This window comes from Sorex fumeus, unplaced genomic scaffold (genome assembly GCF_029834395.1).
Source record: "Sorex fumeus unplaced genomic scaffold, SorFum_2.1 ptg000015l, whole genome shotgun sequence".
Taxonomy (NCBI): Eukaryota; Metazoa; Chordata; class Mammalia; order Eulipotyphla; family Soricidae; genus Sorex; species Sorex fumeus.
In genome coordinates this window covers 6,648,970-6,676,186 of record NW_026606072.1, presented here as the reverse complement: position 1 = coordinate 6,676,186, position 27,217 = coordinate 6,648,970, and the positions used below count along the sequence as shown (strand labels likewise).

General features: G+C 38.3%; 1 protein-coding gene across 2 annotated transcripts in view; it reads left to right on the top strand.

The window, feature by feature from the left end:
- FYB1 (FYN binding protein 1) overlaps nt 1-27,217 on the top strand; it is a 98,550-nt gene that overhangs the window by 56,494 nt on the left and 14,839 nt on the right. Inside the window, exons 3-13 of one of the 2 annotated variants that reach the window (XM_056112094.1) lie at nt 38-84; nt 2,550-2,569; nt 2,987-3,018; nt 4,296-4,416; nt 9,791-9,950; nt 10,626-10,770; nt 16,326-16,348; nt 18,811-18,877; nt 19,615-19,752; nt 21,804-21,829; nt 24,926-24,986. In XM_056112094.1, the coding sequence (XP_055968069.1) occupies nt 38-84; nt 2,550-2,569; nt 2,987-3,018; nt 4,296-4,416; nt 9,791-9,950; nt 10,626-10,770; nt 16,326-16,348; nt 18,811-18,877; nt 19,615-19,752; nt 21,804-21,829; nt 24,926-24,986 (840 nt within the window). The remainder of the gene's footprint in view (nt 1-37; nt 85-2,549; nt 2,570-2,986; nt 3,019-4,295; nt 4,417-9,790; nt 9,951-10,625; nt 10,771-16,325; nt 16,349-18,810; nt 18,878-19,614; nt 19,753-21,803; nt 21,830-24,925; nt 24,987-27,217) is intronic. The other variant, XM_056112095.1, reaches the window with a different exon arrangement.

Here is a 27,217-nt window from a genome sequence, read left to right as displayed (position 1 = left end):
AGCTGCTGATTCTCTAACTTTTTCTTTATTGTTTTAGAAGTCCTGTAAATGAAGAAAATCAAGATGCTGTCATGCACTCAGATGGTAAGGGGCAAAAATATTTTCTATTTTTCAATGATCTCATACACAGAAGTTTGAATTAATTATTCTCTTAGGATAGTGGGTCATCAGCATGAGTACCAGTCTATATAGCACTTGTATTACTTGTTTATTCCCTTTTTCCCTCCACGATCTGCTCCTTTTCCTCTCTTCTTACTGAAACAAATATTTTAATGTATTGAAAGTGTAGATATCTATATTTTCTTCAGATACAATAGCATGTGGGAACACATTTCAATTTATATGCTTCTAGCTTTCTTTGATCTTATCTTTATTCAACAGGATGATTTTGGGGGAGATCCATGCTCTGTGCATATTTAATTTGTGCTGTTAACATGCACGGAAAGCACTCCCTGGTATGCATTTCATGCATAGACATTTTCTCTCTAACTCACTCTACCATAAGTGGTATTCAGTTGTTTTTTTGTTTTTCTCTTTGCAGATCATCTATGAGGAGTTAGTAGAAAGCCCATTTTATATCCTCAATTAAGGATTCAGTTTTCTTATTACCATATTCTGAATGTTATTTTTCTCTTATTAGTTTGTGTACCACCTTTATACTCTTCAACTCTATGTGTCTACGTTTATCTATGTATACACATTATATATACATATCTATGTAAATTTAACTTTTAATTCTAAAATCTATTCCATTGGTCTATTTTTCTAATACCAAAATCACGCTTTTTATTGATATTGGTATTTATCTTAATATTTTATAATTAGTTGATATTTCTAAACACTTAAGCAGTAAAATATTTTAATCTTATTAACTTGATTTGATTCATGAAAGGAAGCCCTTTGGAACAAATAACAAATGAAAGGTATGAAATAGTTGTAGTGTTCCTTTTTTTTTTTCAGATTTGATTGAGGCACCATGATTTATAATTTGTTAATAATAGTGGTTCATGATTACAATGTTCTAACTTTACACCCACTACTAAAGTGTCCACCTCCCTCCACCAATGTCCCAGGGTCCCCTCTCATCTACCCACTTCTCTACCTCTTGGTAAATCCAGTTCTGTGGGTTAACTTTTAGGTTCTGTTACTTTTTGCCATTTGCTATTTCCTTGTTATGTTTCTTTTTTAATTTTTAAGTTTTTAGATTTTTTTGCCTTACAATACCATTAACAACGGTTTCTGATGGACATAATTCCAATACCATACCTTACTATATTTCTTTATATTCTACAAATGAAAGAGTTCATTCTATCTTTATCCCTCTCCTTCTAACTGACTTCTTTCAGCTTGATACCCTCTAGTTCTAGATACATAGCAGGGAACTTCATGATTCCAATTTTTCTTATAACTGAGTAGCAGCATTCCATTGTGCACATATACCACAAGTTCTTCATCCAGTTTTAAGTTCTTGGGCACTTGGAGTGTTACCAGATGAAAGCTAATGTGAACGATACTGTTGTGAGCACATATGTCTTTTCAAAGTAGTATTTTGGGTTAGATGCAAAAAAATGGAGTTGTTGTGTCATAGGGAAGCTTAAAAGTCTTAGTTTTTTGTGAACTGTCCATTTTGTTTTCCAAAATGATTGAGTCAGGGGTTGGAGCGATAGCACAGCGGGTAGGGTGTTTGCCTTGCACGCAGCCGACCCAGATTCGATTCCCAGCACCCCATATGGTCCCCCGAGCACCGCCAGGAGTAATTCCTGAGTGCATGAGCCAGGAATAACCCCTGTGCATTGCCGGGTGTGACCCAAAAAGCAAAAAAAAAAAAAAATGATTGAGCCATTTGACATTACCACCAGTGGTGGATGAACATTCCTTTTTCCCTACATCTGCACCAACTCTGGTTGTTTTTATATTTGTGATGTCTGACCATCTCACTGATGTAAGATAATAACTAATTGATATTTTCCACAGAGGCTGAAGCAGTTGGCATTAGACACTAGTTAAAATTTTTTTAGTATTGTTGTTCTACACAAGACCACTGAACCAGATGTGCATGTCTTTCATACAAGACTAAAAGTTGTCTTCATTAATTTTTGGATTTTATAAAATTTAGTGAAATTAGGCCCTCCCGTTGATCGTCGATTTGCTCGAGCGGGCCCAGTAACGTCTCCATTGGAGACTTTGTTGTTACTGTGTCTGGCATATCGAATACGTCACAGGGAGCTTGCCAGGCTCTGCCGTGCGGGCGAGATACTCTCGGTAGCTTGCCAGGCTCTCCGAGAGGGGCGGAGGAATCGAACTCGGGTCGGCCATGTTGGCTGCTTGTAAGGTGAACGCCCTACCGCTGTGCTATAGCTAAGTCATAAACGGTATTAAAAAGTATTAAAGTATTAAAAATATTTAAGTATTAAAAATATATACATATATTTTACATATCTTTGACAAGATATGTTATTATGAACTGCTTTGAATATTATGTGTGATTATTTGTATCATATTGCTTCTTAAATATAGTACCTTAATTTTATTCTTTTTTAACCTTTCAGGTGCTGGAAATATAGATGAGGTTGGATTTTTTTTCTTCTTATGTGTATGGCTGTGACAAAACATTTAGTAATTATTATGATTTACGCTCTAATAGTATAAATCAAATTTAAATTATGTGAGTAATTATGACATTTTCTTTTTAAAATCTATTTTACCTAAAATATTTGAAACATTAAATGTTCATTATTACACTGATTTATAGCATCATCACAGAACTTAATTCTGGCTACACATCTGGTTTGTAGGGAAAGACATAAAATGAAATATTTTGTGTTCACCTTCTCAGGCTATTTCTTAAAGGGAAAACATTTTTTAAAAGCCAAATTTACATACACTTAAATTTGAGTTTGCTTCACTAAGTATTTGATTACTGTAATATGTGTCTGATGTCTTTTTGAATAATTAAAATTTATCATGATTTATGCTTTATCAACAGGAAGAAAGTGAAGGAGAAACCTATGAAGACATGTATGTGTAATACTTTTCATCTTATATCCTTTCTAAGTTGATTGTAATATTTCATTATGTGGGAAAGTGCATATACAGCATGGGAAAGTTCAACTGACTCACATTTAATGATCATTGTATTTCAGTAGAAAGGATTAGATATTCTTTACTTCTCTAAAATTTTTTATAGAAAACTCTCAAAAATCTATCAGTAAAGATTTGAGAGAAATATAGTCTACTAGGACAGTCACAGGCAAGAATCGAGAGCCAAGTTTTACCTTTAGGTGTGTTGTTAGATAACTACATTAATTTATTTATAACTTCCTCCTCTGAGCGGTGCTTTCCTCTCCCAGTGGTATGAGAAATAATTTATCGCGGCACAGATGCCAAAGTAAAAGAAAAAGATATGCCAGAGGCACTCTAAAATGATTTTTGAGTAGCCCAGGACCAACACATTCTTGAAAATATAAACATGTTTCTTATGATGACTTCAAATATCTACTTTTTTTTTTGGTTCAGTTAATTCTGAAGGAAGTTTCTGAATCAAGGCTTACATATATATGTTCTTGTACCTTTATGTGTAAGTTTATGTAAAGATATGAATTCCACTCAGGCTGACATGAGTAAGAACGGGGCCATTGTAAACAATGACTTTCACTTGCTGGCACAGTAGAAAAGGGAGTGGGCTGACACATAAACACGTGAAGCCATATGCCTGGCTTCATATGGCTGTGTCCATATCTGGGACCCTTTCACTAAAATATCAACCTAGTTGATGAAGAGCCACCTGGAGTAGTCTCCCAGGAGACTAAATAAGCTAGTGACACTCCTGTTCCCTGTCCCCACCCCTACCACCCCCAAAAAAGTATTAGAAGAAGAAGCAGAATTATTAAAAGGTATTCTCAGTTATATGTTTCCTTATGATTTGAGTGACACTCTTCCATATCCAGCTATGTTGACAACCCTTGGCCTTTCACTAACATCTTTTTTTCCCCATAAACAATTTATTATAATTGTATTGACACTGATGAAGGATGCAATAAGAGGTCAAGACCAGTAAAGACAGGGTGAGCTACTGTCCACTGCAGATGCTAAGGTTCTCTCAGCCTCTCAAGGCAACCACCAAACTTCATCCAAGTTCCATGCTATCTACAAGGCCTGGGAATTAATCTATGTCACACAGATCTCAGAGAGCTTCACTAACATCTTTACTTCAGACACCCTCCTATTGTGGGTAGAAACCTCTCTGGATAATGAAAACATTAACACTTGCAAATGCTGAACAATTTTATTCACAGAGAAGCAACCAAAGAACGAGAGAAGAAAAGAGAGAAGGAGGAAAAGAAGAGACTAGAACTGGAGAAAAAGGAACAGAAAGAGAGAGAAAAGAAAGAACAAGAGATTAGGAAGAAGTTTAAAGTAAGATCTTTCTTGCTTATGGCTTTTTAAAAAACAAACAAACAAAACTTTAGGGCTGGAGCAATAGCACAGGGGTAGGGCGGGCATTTGCCTGGCATGTGGCAGACCCGGGTTCAATTCCCAGCATCCCATATGGTCCCCTGAGCACCGCCAGCAGTAACCCATGTGCATTGCCAGGTGTGACCCAAAAAGCAAAAAAAGAAAAAAAAACAGACAAAAAAAAGAAGAGCTTTATAACACACTCTAGAGGGGAACTATTTTGAAGCTATACATGATTGGTTTAGTTATCGTTTTCTACACAAGTGCCACCTTTCAAAACAGCAGTTTTTTCCTAATGTATTTTTTATCCCTGCATAAAAATTATAATACAATATGGGTCTGGAGCAAAAAGTACAGTTGATAGGTGTTTCCACAAGTCCAGCTCAGGTTTGATCCCACCAGCACTCCATATGGTCCTCCAAGCCCCACCAGGAGTGATCAGGAGAGCAGAGCCAGGAGTAAAACCTGAGTACCAGTGAGTGTAGCTCCAAAACAACGTAGTTATTGTTTTGTGACTACTGGGTGTTCAGGAAATCACATGTTGATTGAATGAGTGAATATTTACTTACTCAAACTCATCTTGGATCCCTTTATTACATATTTTCCCTCTATTACATATTTTCATATTTTCCTACTTAAACTTTGAGTTTCGGACCGCACACATGGATCTCACTGTAGCATGTATGATAGGGTAAAAAGACACAAATGCCCACAGCTAAACTTTATCTGTCTGGAATAAAATTTCTTTAAACTACTACAATTACTGGCATCTTACATCTTTACCTTTATTTTAGACCTACCTATATTTTGACTTCCTTTTTTTTAAAAAAAAATATTTTTTGTTGAATCACTGTAAGCTATGCATTTACAAAGTTTTTCATGATTGGGTTTCAGTCATACAATATTCCAACACCCGACCCTTAACCAGTGCACATTTCCCATCACCAGTGTTCCGGGTTTCCCTCCACCCACCCACCCCCTCAGATTTTGACTTCTGATCCCTGCTGTTTCTAATTCCCCTTTGTCTATGTGAATTTTTTTTTTACTCTGTCTTCTTTGAACTCCGATTTTTATTTCTATGGTGACTTATTGCTACCACTGCATTTGCAGGCTATACTCTTAGCTGTACCACATTGTAGGGGAGAAGGAGTAGGAACACAGTAGTACTTGGGCTCTTCTTAGCTCTGTGTTCAATAGTGACCCCTGGCAGTGCTGGAGGACCATGCATCGGGGATGTCCTGAAGGCACAGCAAATGCCTCACTCCTGCTCCATCTCTCCAGCCCTAGCTGCATCATTGCACCATCTTTATTTTATTATTATTATCGGGGAGTGGCTCTTTGGCTTTTTGGATCACACCTGGCAATGCTCAGGAGTTACTCCTGGCTTTACACTCAGGAATTACTCCTGACAGTGCTCGGGGGACCACAATGGATGCCAGGGATCAAACCCAGGTCAGCTGTGTGCAAAGCAAATGCCCTCCTAGCTGTACTGTTGCTCTGCACCATCTTTAATGAGCTGATTCATGTATTTTAGGTCTAGTAGCACTATAGTCCTGTCCCCCCGTTGTTCATCAGTTTGCTCAAGCAGGCACCAGTATAACGTCTCACAACAAACTGTGAGACTTGTTGTTACTGTTTTTGGCATATCAAATACATTACGGGCATCTTGCCAGGCTTTGCAGTGCAGGCGAGATACTCTTGGTAGCTTGCTGGGCTCTCCAAGAGGGGAGGAGGAGTCTAGTATATCAGCTATATTTGGGTAATCGTCTAAATTGTAAAATTATTCTTATGTCAAAAAAGGATTCAGATCAAGTTTTTTAAATATTTCTTTCATCTGTAATATTCAATATTGGGTCAAATTATATAAATTTGATTGATATTTTTAAAAAGTAAGTTCAACAACATGGTGAAAGAAAACAAAAATTAGATTCAGTTGGTTAGATGTGGGTTTAAATTCCAGTTGCACATAAAAATTACGGTACTTAGGCACCTTAGAAAGCACCTTATCTTCTTTATTTTTATTTATTTATTTATTTATTTATTTATCTTTGCTTTTGGGTCACACCCGGCAATGCGCAGGGGTTAATCCTGGCTCTGCCTCCAGGGGACCATATGGGATTCTGGGAATCGAACCCAGGTCAGCCACATGCAGAGCAAACATCCTACCTGCTGTGCTATGACTCCAGCCCCTGCCTTATCTTCTTGAAAGAGACAGTAAATGATATTATTAAAACTTTATTGTGGAATTAAGTAAAGTAGTATACATATGGCACCATATCTCTTAAGAGTTCTCATTAGTTTTATTAAAAATTTATATGAGCAAAATTAGTATCACTATCACTATAACCCCATTGTTCATTGATTTGCTCTAGCAGGCACTAGTAACATCTCCATTCATCCCTGTCACGTGCTAGTGTAGCCCAATGGCATACTGGGGTCTCTTTCAGGGTCAGGGGAATGAGGACCATCATTGTTACTGTTTTTGGCATATCGAATATGCCACTGGTAGCTTGCTAGGCTCTGCCGTGCGAATGGGATACTTTCAGTAACTTGCTGGGCTCTCCGAGAGGGATGGACCTTTTGGGGCACCGTCTAATCACCTTTACAGGTGTTCCCAGTCAGGCATACATGCGGGCAGAATGCTCTCAATAGCGTGCCGGGTTCTTTGAGAGTGAGTTCATTTTATTAAAATTTATTAAATTTTAAGTTTATTAACAATTAATATGAGGAAAATTAGAATATTTTTATTAAAATTTTATTAATAGATTTTAGAGGTACATCTTTGCTTTTCAAATGGAAAATTTGAAAAATGAATTTATTGCATAATTATCTCAATTGCACTTTTTTGGTGTGGAATGAACTTCCAAGCAGTGCTCAGGGGTCCAAGAGTCACTTCCAGTGATACTCGGTCAACAGAATCTTTGGTTCAGTGTTAGAATGAAAGACACAGTGCTGCTCAGCTTTGCTATGCCATGGATTACCCAAATCACCTCAGCTATAGTAGGGGGTCTAAGGGCTATACCTGTAATGCTCTGGGAGCCACGTGGTACCAGGGATTGAACATGGATCAGACATGCACCCAAAACCCTGAACTATCTCCCTGGCCCCTTCACTTTTTATGGAGACTTGTTTTAGTGTTGGTAGATGGGTGTGAAATAGTTCTGTACGGTTCTTTTGGAAAAGTTGGTTTTGGTTGCCTGACACATTCCTTCAAATCAGATTTTTAATGACAAAATAAGAGATAAAAACATACCACTGAATATAAACTCACAATCTTATCAAGATGAGTGTGTCACAAGCTATAGTTTTCCCACAAAATGTTAATTGATATTAAAATTAGATCAATGTGTGAACTGTTATTTCTTATCATCATTCATTAGTTTGAAGATAAATTATTCGATATTTAAAAATTCTGAAATTGGAATGCATATTAAAATCATCACTGTCACTGTCACTGTCCTCCTGTTGTTCATCAATTTGCTTGAGCGGGCCCAATAACATTGTGAGACTTGTTACTGTGTTTGGCATATGGAATACGTCATGGGTAGCTTGCCAGGTTTTGTCGTGCAGGTGAGATAGTCTCGGTAGCTTGCCGGGCTCTCTGAGAGGAGCAGAAAAATTGAACTCTGGTCAGGCGTGTCGGTCACGTGCAAGGCAAACTCTCTACCCGCTGTGCTATCACTCCATCTCTTAAAATCATCAGTAGAAAATAATCTAATTTAAGTTGCTTTGCATTTCTTAGTGTTGAATAATAAACATCACAATTTATAGCACTGTGGGCTCAATAAAATAAGGTTGAGCTTATTCAAAACTTGCAACTCATATTGCATGTCAAAAGATACAGGAGGGGGGCGGGAGCAATAGCACAGCGGGGAGGGCGTTTGCCTTGCACGCGGCCGACCCAGGTTCGATTCCCAGCATCCCATAGGGTCCCCCGAGCACTGCCAGGAGTAATTTCTGTGTGCATGAGCCAGGAATAACCCCTGTGCATGGCCGGGTGTGACCCAAAAAGCAAAAAAAAAGAAAAAAGATACAGGAGGGGCCAGAGCTACAGTGTGTAGGGAATTCGTCTTCACATGGGGCTGACCCGGGTTCCATCCCCAGCATTCCTTTTAGACCTCTGATCTGTCGGAACTGGTCCCTAAGCATATATACAGGAGTAAACTCAGAGCAACACCAGGTCTTCCCCCACGAAAAAAATATACAAGATATTCTCTTTAAAAGACATGTATTTAGCATTAGGAAATTAAGAGTTTAGGATTTAAACTAGATTATTCCCCTAAATAACACAAATAGGCTATTACGTTTTAAAGTCCCATAGAATATTTTCTTTTATTGCTATTTAAACATTTTTATTAAAGCTTAGGTAATATGGTTACAATAGTATCAAATTTCGTGGTATTGATATGCAAAGTTACTACACCCCAACCTCCATCCAGGTGCCCAAGGCCCTCCACCACTATCTCTGTGTCATTGCTATCCTGATCTTCATTAACTAGCTTCCCCAACTCCTCTCCCACAGTCTGGTAATCAATTCTGTAGTCTATGCCCAAGGGTTTGTCATTGTTTAATACTGTATACTTCCCTGTTTTCTCTCCCTCTATGCCACAGATAAATGAGATCATGCAGTATTTATTCCTCTCCCCGATTTCTTTTGCTTAACATGATATCCTCCAGTTCCATCCATGTTGCAATGAACAGCATGATCTCATCTTTTCTTACAACTACATAAAACAGATGTATAATATTTTTTAGAAAGCTATTTCTAGAATGTTGTTTTTATTTATAGCAGGTAACATCTGCTTCCAGTTTATGGATATGTGAGTACTACAAAGAGGAAATGCTTTTTCCCTATACACACAAACCATTATTATCACCTACCTTTCTCTTTATTGTTTCAGATCTGCATAGAACCAGCAGAATAACTATAAATTACAAATGTGGAAAGTGTCCATTTACCAGACAGATTGCTATCATATTTCACAGAAACACAGGGCATTTATCATGGCTTGTCATACATGAGTAATATCCTGATACTGGTGTCTGCTTTTGCAAATCTTTCACAGAATTTTTATTGCCCCTGAGTTGGACCCCACCCACGTGCTTTCTTGTTTGTTGCTGAAACCAGCTTAACCTTTGTGATTCCTCTCTATCTCTTCTGTGATAAGAGCATTCACCAAGAATGGCATTCACCCTCAATTTTCATTTCAAAGCATGAATGTTGAAAATAGGCAAGATGGGAAATTATGGATGTATTGTCTTTCAAAACTGCATTCCTTAAAGATTTTTTCAAATAGGAAGAAAACCTGTTACGATTTTTTTCTTCCCTTTGCAGCTAACAGGCCCTATTCAAGTCATCCATCATGCTAAAGCTTGCTGTGATGTCAAAGGAGGAAAGAATGAATTGAGCTTCAAGCAAGGGGAGCAAATTGAAATTATCCGCATCACAGACAACCCTGAAGGGAAATGGTTGGGCAGAACAGCAAGGGGGTCATGTGAGTGCAAATGCTTCTGTGATTTCAAAGTGTTTGCTTTTGAAGCCAATATTAAATGTTTCAAATCCTCCCAAATTAAGTTAGGGTATGTGGCACTTAGACAAAGATAGGAAGATTTCAAATGACAGGGACAAGTATGGCTCCATCTTCACCTCATCTATGCTATTTTTTTTAGTGGGGGAACAATGTAAACATTTATATTACTACAGCAAGAAGTGAAAACCTTGGATTCTTCACTGTTTAACAGGCTAAAAATGATCTATGTTAATCCCTTGAAATCTTTAAAATCAATTCTAGTCTGACTCCAAACAACACTATAAGACTTTTATTAAGTATACTAAAACCTGTGTGGCAAGTCTATCAATCAGAATTGCAAGCAAATTCAGGGATGGGAATTTTTTTTTTCTGCCAATAGTCCTTTAAATATTTATAACTTTATTCTGGGAGCATACCATATAGGCAGACAGGCGACAGGCAGCCACCAAGAAGCATACATGTCTGTTTCCTTATGGACCAGATCACATGATTTGGGAGGCTTTCCACGACCCCCTAGACCAAATGTTCCCCACCTCTGAAATAAATGAGGGAAAACTTTAAAGACCAAATGTGCAATTTGACAGCTTAGAAATATTTAAACACCTTTTGGCTGAACATGAATCATTCTCCTGTTGGCAGATGGCTATATTAAAACAACTGCTGTAGAGATTGATTATGATTCTTTGAAACGGAAAAAGACCTCTTTTGGTGCCCTTTCACCCAGACCTGCAGAGGATGACCAGGAACTCTATGATGATGTTGTAGAGCAGGACACCACCAACAGGTATGTATGTACAGAGATACCTTGTAAAAGTGGCAGAACTATCTGCTGGTCACTGTTTAAGAGCCTGAAATTTTCAATTTTCATTTCAATGAAATGACCATTTATAGTAGCTCTGCCGTGGATTAAGGTCATGCAAAATTACACAGTGTTCCCTTTCTCTCTCTCTCTCTCTCTCTCTCTCTCTCTCTCTCTCTCTCTCTCTCTCTCTCTCTCTCTTTCTCTCTGGTTCTGGAACGATAGCACAGCAGTAGGGCATTTGCCTTGCACACAGCCAACATGGCCGACCCGAGTTCGATTCCTCCGCCCCTCTCGGAGAGCCCAGCAAGCTACCGAGAGTATCTCGCCCGGACGGCAGAGCCTGGCAAGCTACCTGTGATGTATTTGATATGCCAATCACAGTAACAACAAAGTCTCCGATGGAGACGTTACTGGGCCCGCTCGAGAAAATCGATGAACAACGGGAGGACAGTGATCATATATATATATATGTCATATATATATATATGACAGCTTGCAGATGATGGCCCGTTTGTCAGATCTTGTCAAATGTATGGTCATTCCAATACGCTGTCATAGAATCTTCATTCTACTTTTTTTAAATTTTTATTTAATTTTTATTTATTTATTTATTTATTTTTAATTTATTTTATTTTTATTTTTTAATGAATCACCGTGAGATACAGTTACAGACTTACAAACTTTCAAACTTTCAAGCTTACATTTCAGTCATACAATGATCAAATACCCATTCCTCCACCAGTGCCCATTCTCCATTCTCCACCACCAGTGTTCCCAGTATCCCTCCCACCATCCCTGATTTTTATCTTAGGGATGTGCCAAGAAAATAACATTGTGTAAAATATGAAGCTTGAAGGGTTGGGAAGATAGATCCCCCAAAAAGAGCACATTTCAAGGATAGGTGAGGCCCTGAGTTTGATTCCCTAGAACCATGCCAAGTGGGACCCTGATTATAAAAAGCATATGTACAAAGCGATCACGATCACGATCACGACCATCCTGTTGTTCATCGATTGCCTTGAGCAGGCCCCAGTAACGTCTCCTTCGTCCTAGCCCTGAGATTTTTTAAAAAGTGCCATATTAAAGGCTCTTTCAAAATTAGGAGAATGAGACCATCATTGTTACTGGTATTTGGCATATTGGGTATGCCACGGGGAGTTTGCCAGACTCTGCCGTGTGGGCAGGTTACATTCGGTAGCCTGCCAGTTTGTCCAAAGAAGGAATGAGATAACAAGATGTCACAATGTTGTGGGGCGGCGAATGCAGCCGCGCTTCTGGGAGCTGGGTTACACGGCGCCAGGGGGCCAGTTGGTGGGTGTGACCCCTGCCTACTGGAATTTGGAGGATCTGGGTGGAGGATGCTCAGCCCTGATCCGAGCAGGTTTGGAGAGCTCAGGCCCTGGACCCGCATGCCTTTGTTCCTCGGCCGGTACCTTCATGTGTGTGGAGAGCCACCACCATGCTGAGACCACTCTCCACACGCATGTACAAAGCATAAAATATAAACTTAAGCTCTGAAAAATTACCCCAAAATTTTTATACTGAAATATCTAACTCTTAATGCACCTGTTGTTTATATGTGAAAAAGGAAAAAGGGCTGGCAACATAGTCCCAGAGCTAAGGTGGTTTCCTGGGTGCAATCACTTCAGCTGCAATCTGGGTTTCATCCTCCATGGTGCCCCCTATTGTCCTCTGAGCACCACCAGGAGGTTATCCATGAGCACAGAACCAGGAATAAGCCTTGAGTACTGCCAGATACAGGCCAAAAACCAAATAAGTAAATAAATTATAGAAAAATGAATTCTTTTTCCTACAGCTCTACCTTGATGTTGCAAAGTGAAATCTTAATTTCCTGTCATCACTGAGATTTTACTCTGACATGGTCAGCAACTTGCATCTCAGTGTGATGGCAGGGGATGGTGGTCAAGGATAACTTCCAACAGTGCATATTTTTGTTAGGGCCTGAATCCAGGCAACCAGTGCCTATGCCAGCCATAGCTCACGCGAGAGGAAAGCAGAAGGCAGCTGCAAATCTTGGAGCCTCTGAGCAGCACCAGCAGCACCCAGAGAGTCAAAAAGGTGTTCTTAGGGGGAGATAGGTGCTGCTCTCCCCACAGTGCTCCCCAGCACCCTCCACCTCGCTTGCTCTGAGCTGGAGAGGACTATGTGTGTGTGTGGAGGCTGAGATCACCTGCTGAATTATAGGTGCTTGTGAAATTGGAGTGGGCAGGACCTCTGCAGGAATGAGCTTTTAGGAGAGCAAAAAAGGGTGTGTGATTCTTCTTCCTTGAAACCACAGAATGAAGTTCATTTTCTTCCTGGCAGCAGGTCAGAGAGGAGCGCAGCCTTTATTAGAGAGCCACTGGACTGAAAACCCTTTAGTCTCCAGCACTGGGAGGGATGACCCAAACAGAAAATCCTGCTTGTGTCCAGGCAGATTGTCCAAATAAGCCCAGGGCTGGACATGAGGAGTCGGGATGAGGAGGGAAAGAGGAGGAAGACGAAACTTCAGAAGTCTTGCTTACTCCATTTCAAAATCCATGTGGGACTTCCTGGGGAGCCAGCAGGGCACATCTCTAGAACCCCTACCTTGCACCAGCCCAGTTTATAGAGGTGTGCTGAGGACCCCAGAGCATCAGTTATAAGTTTTGGTCATTGGTCAGTTGTGTTATATGATAAGATGTGAGGTGAGGTGAGGTGAGGTGAGGTGAGGTGAGGTGAGGTGATGTGTCAGTCAACTTGCAGCACCTTTTTCTTCTTTGCTTTCTCTTCTTACCTTTGACTTCTTTTCTCCATGTCTCTCTTTCCCTTATCTCGCATCTTCCTTTGTCATTTATCTATCCTGATTTTTCCATGCCCCTTCTCCTTTTAATTCTTCTTTCCTCCAGTATACTTCCCTCTCCAACTAGGAAAGTCATAATCTCCAACTAATAATAGAAAAGGAGGAAAATCTCAGCTCTGTCAAGAAAAATTATTTATTGACATTTACGCTGTGAATGTGGAATTCTTCCCCAGAAACCAGACATGGTCAGGGCTAGCATTGCCTTGGGTAAAAAATTGTCCACGTTCTTCATAGCTCAAATTCCAAAGGAAAAAACAGTTTAATTAGTAACTATCTAAAAAATGTAAAACTATTAAAATAGTGCTATGAGGGCCAGAGAGATAATACAGAGGGTGTGTCGCTTGCTGTGCACGCTCCAACCCCAGTTTGATTCCCCAGTTTGATTTCCCCATCCCATGTGGTCCGCTAGGAGTGATCCCTGAGCACCGCTGGGCGTGGACCAAAAATAAAAACAACATGTTGATATGCTTCCAAGACATGTAAGGGATCAGCTTTCCCTCATGTGTACTTTTTTTCTTATTATTTAGACTTGTTATGTTGCAGTCGGGAAATTTTATATATTCAAAAGGAATGACAACCTGAGATGCCTCTCTTTTATCCTGTTCAACACAAGTTTTTCAACATAGATCAAAAAATAAAATGGGTGCACAGGGACTCCAGCTCATAAATTGGCTTTTGTTATAGAAAACACATAAACATACTGTGCAAGTTAGTAAATGTCAGTCTGAGGGGCTGTTGGCTTTACAATTGACATATTATGAAAGCAAAATTTTCTGTGTATGTGTATGTGATTTACAGAATGTCTGGATACAAGTGTGTCATACAACACATAGTATCAATGCAAATGCTTTATCTTATTTTTAATTAAAAACCACATTTCTCTTGTCTGGGGATTAAAAAACTCTAGTTTATTGATAAATACATTTTAAGCTAATTTCCATATTCAGGGAAATATAAGAGATCACTCCATGAAAGGAGGAATGATTTGCTTAAAACATAGCATTCTTTAATCATGAGGGGTAATTCCCAAAAATAATACTAGGATCTTTTTAATTCTATTGAGTCACCTGTAAATACCCAGTTGTCAATGACCGGCTTTAGTTAACATGGTGCAGAAAAAGAGTGTTGTATTTAATAAAATGGAGGAGGACGTGTATGATTTTCATATTCAATACCTGAAGCAAGTCTTGCATCAAAACATTTACTAGAATCAATTCCCCTTATGTATATTTAATAAGCAAATGAAATAAGAAACATAATTTTTATGCAAGTTTTATATTTGAAACTCCAGCTGCTGCTGGCTGAGCCCTCCTAACAGAACACACTTTGTCCTTAGAGAAATAGGAATGATGCTGAGCCTAGCTGGCAGCTTGCTCTGGCAAGAGTGAGCAGAGGCACCATCCTTTCTCCCTTCTCCAGATGCTCCTGGTACCTTGCTGTCTTTCCCTGCTCTGCCCCTATATCTCCAGGGTTAGGATGGCTCCCTACGGGGATTTCAAATTCTGAGAAGGCAAGAGGCTAAAAACCCAGGTCCTAAAATCTGTTCTTTCTTTTTTTTTTTCTCTCAATAACAGTTATTTCTATATTAAATAGGAAACATTCAAAGACAGGAAGTTATAAATAAAAATACCACTCCATCACATAACACGCATTCTGCAGCACATGTCTCGCTGCCTTCCTTTAACCTTTTCTTCTTTCTCTTCCCTCACAATCTCCTTTTTTTTCCTCCTCCATTGCCAGTTAAATAGTTTACATTCTGAACTGACCATTTTAGGAAGTCAAAGAATTGTTCTAGGAATGAAATAATGTGTTTGTGGCATTGCTCCTGATTATTTTGAACCCTGATCTTTAGAAATTGGCAAGCAGAATCTGCAAGATGGAATAAATCTGCCAGGAATGAAAATCACACAAAGTCACAACTCTACATATTTCCAGCTGCTTGTTTCAAGCTCAAAGGGAAATAGCACAGAAAATGAATGTGATGATAGCACTTAAGCAAGTGAAAAATATACTAAACCTCATCAAAGATCATTTTCTTGGGGTCCAGACAGATAGTATTGTGGGTGAGGTGCTTGGCTTGCTTACAGTAAATCCAGCATCAACCGCAGCACCCCTTATGGTCCCCCAAACCCCACCAGGTCTGATCCCTGAGTGTAAGCCCTGAGCACAATCAGGTATGGTCCAAAAAAAATTTTTTTTTAAATTCTCTCTTATATTGTAATTTCCAACATGTTTTTCTACAAAGTTTCATTAGCAAGATTTTTATTTCAAAATTAACTGTAGATCTATGTCAGATTAACTCTTTGGGGAGGGGGCAGAGCGACTATCACCCCTCACAGTGCTCATGAGTTACTCCAGTCTCAGTGTTCAGGAGATACTGCAAAACCATGAAGTGCAGGAGATCGAACTCCAGTCACCTCCATGTAAAAGCTTGTCTGCCTATTGAGCTATCTTTCTGACCCAAATTAATTTATTTTATCTTGACTTTAAAGAAGAAAAAATCTGGTTCCGAGTTTGTTTTGTTTCCATTTAATTGTTACTATTCATTTATTCCTATAAGGGTCAACTTTTCTTTCTCTTTTCTTCCACGTAACAAAATGGAATTTTCATTTTATACAAGTGATATATATTCGTACATCTTTTTGTGAGCGCTAAATAACTCATGCTAATTTAATTTGTATGTATTTTTTTCCAGCCACAGTCATAGTGGAAGTGGAGGTAAGTCATATACTTCTATCTACAATTTCTCTAACAAATCTTCAACATTTTGGTGTTTATTCATGACAGAGTGATTTTATTTGCAAATAATGAGGATATTTGCAAATAAACACTGAGCTGGAAACCAATGACCTCACGTCCATCCTAGCCAGTGAATAATTTTCAGCAAGTCACTTCTAAATTTGCTATGAGTCCTAAGATGACTATAAATTCACAGTGCCCAGTGAAGTCTTAATTTATTCCAATTATCTGAGCAGGATTCTTAGCATGTATCTTTCAGAAATATGCTTGCATAAATGATTACTTATTTGATCTTCTTAGCTATAGCTTCTAAAGGTAAAGGTAAAGGCCCTCCCGTTGATCGTCGATTTGCTCGAGCGGGCCCAGTAACGTCTCCATTGGAGACTTTGTTGTTACTGTGTCTGGCATATCGAATACTCTCGGTAGCTTGCCGGGCTCTCCAAGAGGGACGGAGGAATCGAACTCAGGTCGGCCATGTTGGCCACTTGTAAGGTGAACGCCCTATCCGCTGTGCTATCAGGCGTGGTAAAGATCCCTGATTTTGTTATCAACAGAAAAAGAAAATTTTACTAACACCTAGCTGCTATTATTCTCATATTAAAAGTGAATTTTCTAGTTTGTTGTTTCTATTTCTGCACAGATCAACTACTAATTAAATGTGAAAGAATTAGGAGCCTGAAGAGAGTAGGCTAACAAGTTGAAACAGAAAGTAAGGGACTGGCATGATAGTACAGTGGTAGGGCGTTTACCTTGCACACAGCTGATCTGGGTTCAATTCCCAGCATCCTATATGGTCCCCCAATCCATATTCCATATGGTCCCCCAAGCACCGCCAGCAGTAATTCCTCAGCATCATCAGGGGTGACCCAAAAAGCAAAAAAAGAAAAAAAAAGAAACAGAAAGTGAATATAACAAATTAAATATCACTTTGATGAAATGAAATACAGAACAGGTCTGCTTTTCTTTGTTTATTTGTCGCAGCTTCCATCAGTATTTATAAGTTGACCTTTATACATTTGGGTATTTATTTATATCTTCATCAGTATGCTTCCTGAATATTTATTATTAACTAAATTCTCTTAATTACCTCCTTCCTTTTCTTTTTCTTGCAATGAATATTTAACTCTATTCATATTCTCCCCATTCCTTTCATTTCTCTGGAGATGAAGGTACACTGTACCTTTTCTCATCGCTGTACCCTTATTACATTAGAGTTCTAAAAATTACTTTTAAAATAAGAAAAAAATTTCAAATATGTGAGAGGTAGAAAACAAAGTTGATTTTTATTTATGTGGTTATTATTTTATAAGGAATAATTCACCTGTGTCTGTGGTAGCACAGCTTATAGTAGTCAAGATCTGGAAACAATTCAAGTGCTCAACAATAGATAAAGTTCTTCTGCTATATATACACATTTATATATATATACATTTATATATATACATTTATATATACATTTATATATCACAATCACAAAATCACAAATCATCCTGTTATTCGTTGATTGCCTTGAGCAGGCCCCAGTAACGTCTCCTTCATCCTAGCCCTGAGATTATATTCAAGGTTCTTTAGGAGAATGAGATCCATCATTGTTACTGGTATATATATATAAATGATCAATTCTACTTAACTTAAAAAAAATAAAATCTTGGGCTGAAGAGGTGCTTGTTTTACATGGACCAGACCCTAGATCAATCCCTGGCACCCAATATGGTCCCCAGAGCCCCATCAGGGTAATCCCTGACTGTAGAACCAGGAATAAGCCCTGAGTACTACTGGGTATGGCCCACAAGCAAACCACCAAAAATAGTGTTTTGGAGTTGGAGATATAATACAGTCGGTAGGGCTCTTGCCCTGCATACAGCCAACCCAGGTTCCATCCCTGGCACCCCATGTTGTCTCTGTGCCCACTTGGAGTGATCCCTGAGCACAGAGCCAGAAATAAACTTTGAGCACAGCTGGTGTGGCTCTAAAATTCAAAAGAACCTTTTTAAAAATTCATTTACAAAATAAGATCTTGCATTTTGCTACAGCCGGGATAGAAAGTATTCTTTTACATGAAATAAGTCATAATTTAAAAGACAATGGTCTCACTAATGTGTTATATAAATAAACAAAGCAAGATAATGACCATTGAAAAACAAGTTCTTAGACTCTGATAAAACTCTGATGGCAAAGGAGAGAAAGGAGAGGGTGGGGTAGGATAAAAGTTCTAGGGTCACTGGTGGGAGGATACAGGTAACGTAGTAGTAATGCTGGACATCTATGTCATTTATTAATACTATTATAAACCATGTTCCCTAATAATAGTAATACCCCAAATAAAAACGGATATTTTCTGCATGTAAAAGAAAACTAACATCATTATCAATTTTTGAGTAAACCTTTATATGGTGAAATTATAAAACTAAAAGATTTCCCCTCTTTTAATCTGAATAAAGGGATATTCCCCCCACCTCCAGACGATGATATTTATGATGGAATAGAAGAGGAAGAAGCCAATGATGGGTAAGAATAATCAGTAAATTACCTTTGTGTAAATTTTTTGCCATATATGCTGAAGTATGCTTTCTATTTTCATGTAGAGTAAGCATAAAAATGATAATTTTTTATTGTATTACCAATGTTTAAATTGGAAACAGTAGTAGACAATAACTGAACATCTAACAACTGAGCATATAGATTAAAAGAATCACAAAAACTACCAAAGGAAATGGGAAAATAATAAATAATTATAGATGGTATACATATTTTTACACTTTTTCCAATTATTTATTGATCAGTACTGATTTTCTTTTAAAATTTCTAAAGAGTTATGTAGCTATCCTTTGAGCAATGCATATAATCGTAGGCAATTCAAACAAATTAAAATTATGCTATTTGCAGAATAATCAGTAATGAATATTTAATTTTTAAGCTTCTAAACTTGAAATGGTATTTTGAAAATTCAAGATTTATTTTTTTATCTTAATCACAGAGTAAAGTTGAATTGATGTTTAAAACTTAATCCTGACTTAATTTGCTATACCAAGAACCAAGAAGAATGTCTCCAAGTAGAAAAAAATACTAACTTTTCTATTACTTGTCTAGTAGCAACAATATTTAAAGACCATGCCCTGAAGCCTAGTGGCATCATCCTGTTAAGTAGCATGATAATAGTAGAATGATTTTTAAATCTGAATATCCACCTATGTCTTCAAATCCCGCTGATTGTGCCATTTGATCAATGCCTGCATGCTCCAAAGCGCCATGCAACAAGCTGAAGAGAAGAGTAACACCTGGTCCTGGGGAATTTTGAAGATGTTAAAGGGAAAAGATGAGAAAAAGAAAAGTATACGGGTGAAACCTAAAGAGTCTGAGTCAGACAATAATGAAGGTTCATCGTAAGAGCCCACCAACCAAATCCAGTGCACAATAACTACACTAATATTAATTTAATCAGCTTTTACTAATATTTCATAACCAATAACCAGATTCTAAATACATAAACCATTTGTTTTCCTCCATTAACCATCACTCTGTTCTTGGTGTCACCCTTAAACTCAAGCATTTATGTAAGAAGAGTGTGAAGACATATTTTGCTTTCTCTAGAAACATGTGCGCGCGCACACACACACACACACACACACACACACACACACACTTCCTGACACTCAGTTGAAACTTTCCACACAAATTTAACATTTAATACAAATGGGTATACATAGTCACATATTAGATTTACTGGGACTTTTTTAACTTTAGCATCATATCTAAAAGCTAACAATCCCAATGCTGTATTTTATTATATAAAGATTATATAAAGTTTTATACTGACTGCTCTTAAAATATACTTTCATTTTTTAAATGAATTTGTCAGAAATAAACAACACAATTTGGAATTTCCTTTATCTAAATACAGCATTTAAAGTCTTTGTTTCTCTGTTCCACAATGTAGTATATTAAATTCTCTTTGGATAATGTATTTTACTATATTAATGTATTTTACTATATTAAAATTGTATATATAGTTTAAAATACTCAATGTCAAAACCAGAGCCTATATTTTCTTTTCCCATCCCTCACATAACACTTTAAATATAAATTTATATGTATATATGAATTTAAAATCTCTTAATCACATTTGCTTTTATAAAATATTCTCTTTTATATAATCATAATACATAAGTTTACATATATTAATTCTACATAGATTCCCTGATTTTAGGACACTGTATGAGACACTAAAACAATACTCAAAAAAAGACTTAAAATTTTGCTTGTTTGGGAGCCACTCTTGGTTATGCTCAGTACTTACTCCTGGTTCTGTGCTCAGGAATCACTCCTGGCAGGGCTCAGTGGACCATATAGGGTGCGGGGATCAAACCCCGGTAAGTCACAGGCAAGGCAAGCGTACCTGTATTAATGCTCAAGCCCCAGGACACTTAAGTTTTTTTGTTTTGCTTTTTGTTTGTTTTGGGGGTCATACCCAGCATTGCACAGGGGTTACTCCTGGCTCATGCACTCAGGAATTACTCCTGGCTGTGCTCAGGAGACCATATGGGATGCTGGGAATAGAACCCAGTCGGCCGCGCGCAAGGCAAACGCCCTACCTGCTGTGCTATCACTTCAGACCAACACTTAAAATTTTTAAATGAAGATAATGAGAAATCTCTTGATGTAGTGTTGCTCAAATGTCATCCTTGCTTTAAAAATAAAACAGAGTTATTTTGTCTGCCTCAATTACACATCACCAATTACCAGTTCTGATTTTGGGTGGTTTGAACTAATATATTCTTTCACACTTTTGTGTAACTGTGCACTGTTCTCCCAGTGATTTTTGTGTGTTATGTATGTGTCTGTGTTCAAAGTTTAAAAAGTAATGAAAGTAAAAGGTTTTTTCTTTTGCAACTAAGTTCCACTCAACCCTGATTTCAGATCAGTCTTATTAATAAGCCATCACTCTTATTTCAATAGATATTCCTCTCTTACTCACCGTTCTCCTGTATGTATATGTACATATACATAGTGTGCAAATGTCGTCACAGATTACTGTGACTCTCATTGGATTTTTGACTCTGCATATGAAGTTTGTGGCCAAATCTATCCACAATTGCTTCAAAACAGAGTTCATTTTATTTCCTCTGGTATGACAATATGCCCAAACTTCATGGAAAAAATGTGAAAAAAAAATGGCCTTAGACTATGGGGAAAATAAACCATGGGATATCTTGACTCTTCATTTTGGGGGCTAATATTGGAGCTCAAAAAAACCTTGGTAAATTTCAGATTACTGGATAGAAACTGTGACTTTGTGGAGAAACGGAGGATGAGAAAGGAATGACAGTCAGTGAATTTATTAATTTATCCATGCTTTTATTTTTTCGTGGCTCTCAAAAACACTCCATTTGTGTTTATATTAGACTGATTGTAGTTGTTCTTATTTTCTTTCCAGTTTTCCTTCTCCTCCAAAACAATTGGGTAAGTAATAAAATCTAATCGCATATTTTATATCTAACTCCTTATACTTAGGATAGTGGGAAAGCATGGTTATACTACTATATATTATAGTAGAAGTGTGAAATCACATAATCACCCTTGGGAGCAATTTCTTAAATTGTTAAGTATGCACTTAGCTTAGTATCCAACAATTAAACTTTAGTTATTAAAAGAAATTAAAGTGTATGTCTAAAAAGACCTCTGCAATGAGTAATTTTTAATTGTGGTCCCACTCAGCAATCCCCAGAGGCAGAGGTCACTCGAGCAGAGTACTGGAGCTTATAGTACTGGGCATTGAACTCAAGGCCTGGCATATGCCAAGCATGTCTACCACTTGAGTTATCTAGATGATAGCTTGCTTATTTTGTTCTTATCCTATGAAATGTTATCTAAGTGTGGGAAGAATGCAACTGTACATACATGTGTGCATGTTTATGTGTGCATTCGTAGGCATACATATGCACTAATTTAGTCGCTACTAGTAGATGATACATGCATAGATAGATGATGAATAATACACACATTCATATATATGTGAATATAGTTTTTTTGTTGTTGTTGATTTTTGGCTTTGGGGCCTACACTCTGTGGTGCTTAGGGATTCCTCCTGGCTCTTTGCTCAGGGATCACTCCTGGCATGGCTTAGGAGACCTTATGGAATGCTTGGGATCAAACCCAGGTAGGCCGCATTCAAAGCAAGCACCCTAACCACTGTACTATAAAGACATCTTAAAAGTAAGTCAAATCCTTGCCATTAGTAGAGAATATTCTGACTTCCTATAATATTCACCTCTTAAGATGGTCCTGTGATCCCACTCTGCATCACATGTCCAAGAAAACAAAAACATGAAGTCTCAGTGATACAGTATACTTATAGACACTGCAGCATGGCTTACAATAACCAAGATCTGAAAACAATCAAAATGTCCAATGACAAATGAGTTGATAAAGATATTGTGGTATAGAAAGATAACTAAAAACTACTCAGATATAAGAAAAGATTAAAATGTTGCCTTTTTCTATAACTTGGATGGAGCTAGAGGGGGTCATATTGAAATAAGTCAGAAGGATTAAAACAGAGGATGATCTCATTGATGTGGTATATGAAGAAATAGAGCTGTCCACTGTCCACTGTCCTCCTGTTGTTCATCAATTTGCTCGAGCGGGCCCAGTAACGTCTCCATTGTGAGACTTCTTGTTACTGTGTTTGGCATATCCAATACGTCATGGGTAGCTTGCCAGGCTTTGCCGTGCGGGCGAGATACTTTTGGTAGCTTACCGGGCTCTCTGAGAGGGCAAAGGAATCGAACTCGGGTTGGCCATGTTGGCTGCGTGCAAGGCAAACGCCCTACCCGCTATGCTATCGCTCCAGCCCAAAGAAATAGAACAAAGGAATAAAATTATCTAAATTATCTATGGAATTTTAACTGCAAAACTGAGGTTACCAAGTGGTAGGGAAAAGCAGGTGGAAAATGAGGACGTAAATGTTTAGAAGTGACTATAAGGACATCACTGGAGGGTCTTTGGCTCTTCAGTGGTGATGGAAATGCAGTAACTTTAGCACATCAAATGTATAAACAATAACACTCTTGTAATCATGTTACAAAAACTACATAGTTTTAAAACATTAGCAAGTATTTCAGCTCATCTCTTCAGTTTAATCTGCCATGCAGCATCTTAACAGGTATAAAAGGGAATCGTTACTTTTGTTTTTTTCTTTTGTTTACACTAATTTTTTTAAAATTAGTTTTTATTTTTTTATTTTAGACTTACAAATTTTTGTGCTTGGGTTTCAGTTATACAATGATCAAGTACCCATCCCTCCACCAGTGCCCATCCTCCACCACCACGGGTCCCAGCATCCCTCCCACCCCCCGTACCCCCATCCCACCCTGCCTCTGTGGCAGGGCATTCCCTTTTGTTCTCTCTCTCTCTCTCTCTCTCTCTCTCTCTCTCTCTCTCTCTCTCTCTTCTTTTGAGTCCTGTGGTTTTCAAGAGAAGCATTGAGTGGCAATCATGTTTGGTCTATAGTCTACTTTCAGAATGCTTCTCCCATCCTGGGAGGATCCTTCCAACATCCTTTATTTGGTGCTCCTTTCTCTATCTGAGCTTCCTTTTCCCCTAGCACATGTGGCTGGCCTCCAAGTCATGGAGCAAAATTCCTGGTACTAATCTCGGCCACTCCTGGGTGTTAGTCTCCGATTTTGTTGCTTTATGTTCCCCAGATGAATGATATTTTTCTGTGTCTATCCCATTCTTTCTGACTCATTTCGCTTAACATGATACTTTCCATGTAGTACCACTTGTATATAAATTTCATGACATCATCTTTTCTAACAGCTACATAGTACTCCATTCTGTAAATGTACCAGAGTTTCTTTAACCAGTCATCTGTTCTTGGGCACTCAGGTTTTTTCCAGATTCTGGCTATTGTAAAGAGTGCTGCAATGAACAGAACAAACAAGTGCAGATGTCACTTTGACTATACTTTTTTGCCTCTCTGGGATATATTCCCAGGAGTGGTATTGCTGGGTCAAATGGGAGATCAAATTCTAATTTTTTGAGAATCATCCATACTGTTTTCCAGAAGGGTTAGACCAGTTGGCATTCCCACCAGCAGTGAAGGAGGTCCCTTTCTCGCCACATCCGCGCCAGCACTGGTTGCTTTTCTTCTTTTGGATGTGGGCCAGTCTCTGTGGTGTGAAATGATATCTCATTGTTGTTTTGATCTGCATCTCCCTGATGATTAGTGATATAGAGCATTTTCTCATGTGCCTTTTTGCCATTCGGATTTCTTCTTTGCAAAAGTTTCTGTTTATTTCCTCGCCCCATTTTTTGGTGGGGTTGGGTGTTTTCTTCAAATAAGCCATGGGGAGCTTGCCAGGCTTTGCCCTGTGGGCGGGATACTCTCCGTAGCTTACCAGGGTCTCCAAGAGGGGCGGAGGAATCAAACCCGGGTCCACTGCATGCAAGGCAAATGCCCTACCCGCTGTGCTATCATTCAAGCTGTTTTTTCATTATAAGCAGCAATATTTAAGTGAACTGTACTTTAACATTTGCTTTTATGTCTTTTGATAGGAGATGAAGTCTATGATGACGTGGATGCCACTGACTTTCCTGCTCCTCCTTTAGAAGTGAGGTAACTCAAATGTTTTCATTACGAAGGGGTAACAAAAATGAGGTTCTTAAGGCCAGAGAAATAGTACAGTGGGAAGGGCGCTTGCCTTGCATGCTGCTGAGCCAAGTTCAATTCCCAGCCTCCCATAATTCTGAGCCTGCCAGAAGTGATCCCTGAGAACAAAGCCAGGAGTACTGATCCCTGAGCATTGCCAGGTGTAGACCCCAAACCAAAAGTAATTTTTTTAATGAAAGTGCTCAGGAAATTCAACTACAATAAAACCCTGATGGAGAGCAGGTCTGCTGACTGTGATCCTCTGCGCTCTCTTTGATCCCAGTTCTAACAATTCTTCGAGAACTGCAAATTGGCAGTCCAGTCCAGTGGCAATCCTTCCCTTCCTCCTCTCCTCCTCTTTCTCCTCTTCCTTCTCTTTTACTCCTCCTCTTTTTCTTTTTCCTTCTACTCCTCTCTCCTTCTTTCCACTCTTTTTCTCCTCTTTCCACTCCTCTTACTACTCTTCATCTTCCTCCTCCTCTCTTCATCTATTTCTCCTCCATCTTCTGCTCCTCCCCTCTTCCTGCTCCTGTCTCTCCTCTTGTTCCTTCCCATTCCTTACTCTGGCCCCTCCTCCCCCTCTTCTTGCTGCTCTTCCTCCTCTTTCTATTCCTCCTCCTGCTCCTTCTTTCTTCCTCCACCAACATCTTATTCCCTCCTCCTCATTTCCAGAAGTTTTGTCCCTTCTTCCCTGATAACACTCCAGCCTGTGACTCATCAGTATTCATCTATTCATTCACTGGGAGAATATTTAAGACTCTTGTTACTTTCTCATTACATTGAGTCATCTTCTCCCATTCATTTCAATTTTTCACTTTTTTTTACGAAAACCTTTTTACTTCTTAGTTTATATTCCAACTTTTACCAACCAGGTTCAAGGCTCTCCTTTCTCCATAAGAAGAGTGATTCCTTTTATACTTTAAACTGTTTTTTAACCATGGCTTTTAGTTATGTCTTTTCACAAAAGTATCAGATTCTTAAAGATTCCATTCAGTTTTTAAAGTCAGTTTAATGATATATATATATATATGACATTGGGTCAGCTGCATGTAAGAATGTATAATGACATTCTTCAGCTCACCTAAAGTTTCTATTTAATTTGGGCATAAATTGTAAGAAAATATAAAATCCATTCATACAAATGGAATACCTTTTAAACTTTTCTTTTTAAATAGAAAATAGCATTGTAGGATGCTTTTTATACTCTATAGTGTGTTTCTGGTTTATTCTGGGTATAAAAACCCAGAATAAACCAGAATATTTCTCTAGCATTTGCAAAAAAATTTTTTTAAAAGGTTAGTAAAAAAAAACTTGGACTTAATTTGTTAAAGGATAAAAGTAACATAAGTGGAAGAGACTAAGTGGCAACTTTGGAGCTATAATAGTAAAACTGCAAGTGTGAATTCTAAGTATTTTTAATCAGCATTGTTAAACTCATTTTACCAAGCATGAGACAGTATCAAGATAAAAGTAACTGAAGGGGAAATGTGCTTTCATATATGAAGATCAAGTCTTATAAGCAAAACAAACACAAAAGATGAAAGGAGAATCACTCCTTTTCAGTTCTCCAGGATAGGAAAATGAAATTTTCAGTAATATAATATAAGTTTAAATGTTCCTTACCCTCTCACCAGACCTCAACAAAGACCAGTCACTTTTATTTCTGACATTTAGTTTTTGGGTTTTGTCCTGTGGCAGTGCTCAGAGTTTACTGCTGGCTCTGCACTCAGAGATTAGTCCTGGTTGAACCTGGGTTGGAGACATGCAAGGCAAGAGTCCTACCCACTGGACTATCTCTTCAGCTCCCTATAATATCTAAACCTAGTGGTTGGTTCTCAAACTTTGTTGTAAGTTAATGTCATGTGGGTAGACTTTTAAATATATATTTTAAAGCCTGGACCCAACTAAATATAATTAATTAGAAATTTATTTATTCAACTTAATTAGAATTTTGGGGAATTGGGCAAAGGCATTGTATTTTGTTGTTGTTGTTGTTTTGTTTTTGGGTCACGCCCAGCAATGCACAGGCATAACTCCTGGCTCATGCACTCAGGAATCACTCCTGGCAGTGCTCAGGGGACCATATGGGATGCTGAGAATCGAACCTGGGTCAGCCACGTGCAAGGCAAATGCCCTACCCGCTGTGCTATCGCTCCAGTCCCAGGGCATAGAATTTTTTAAATGACTTCCACATGACT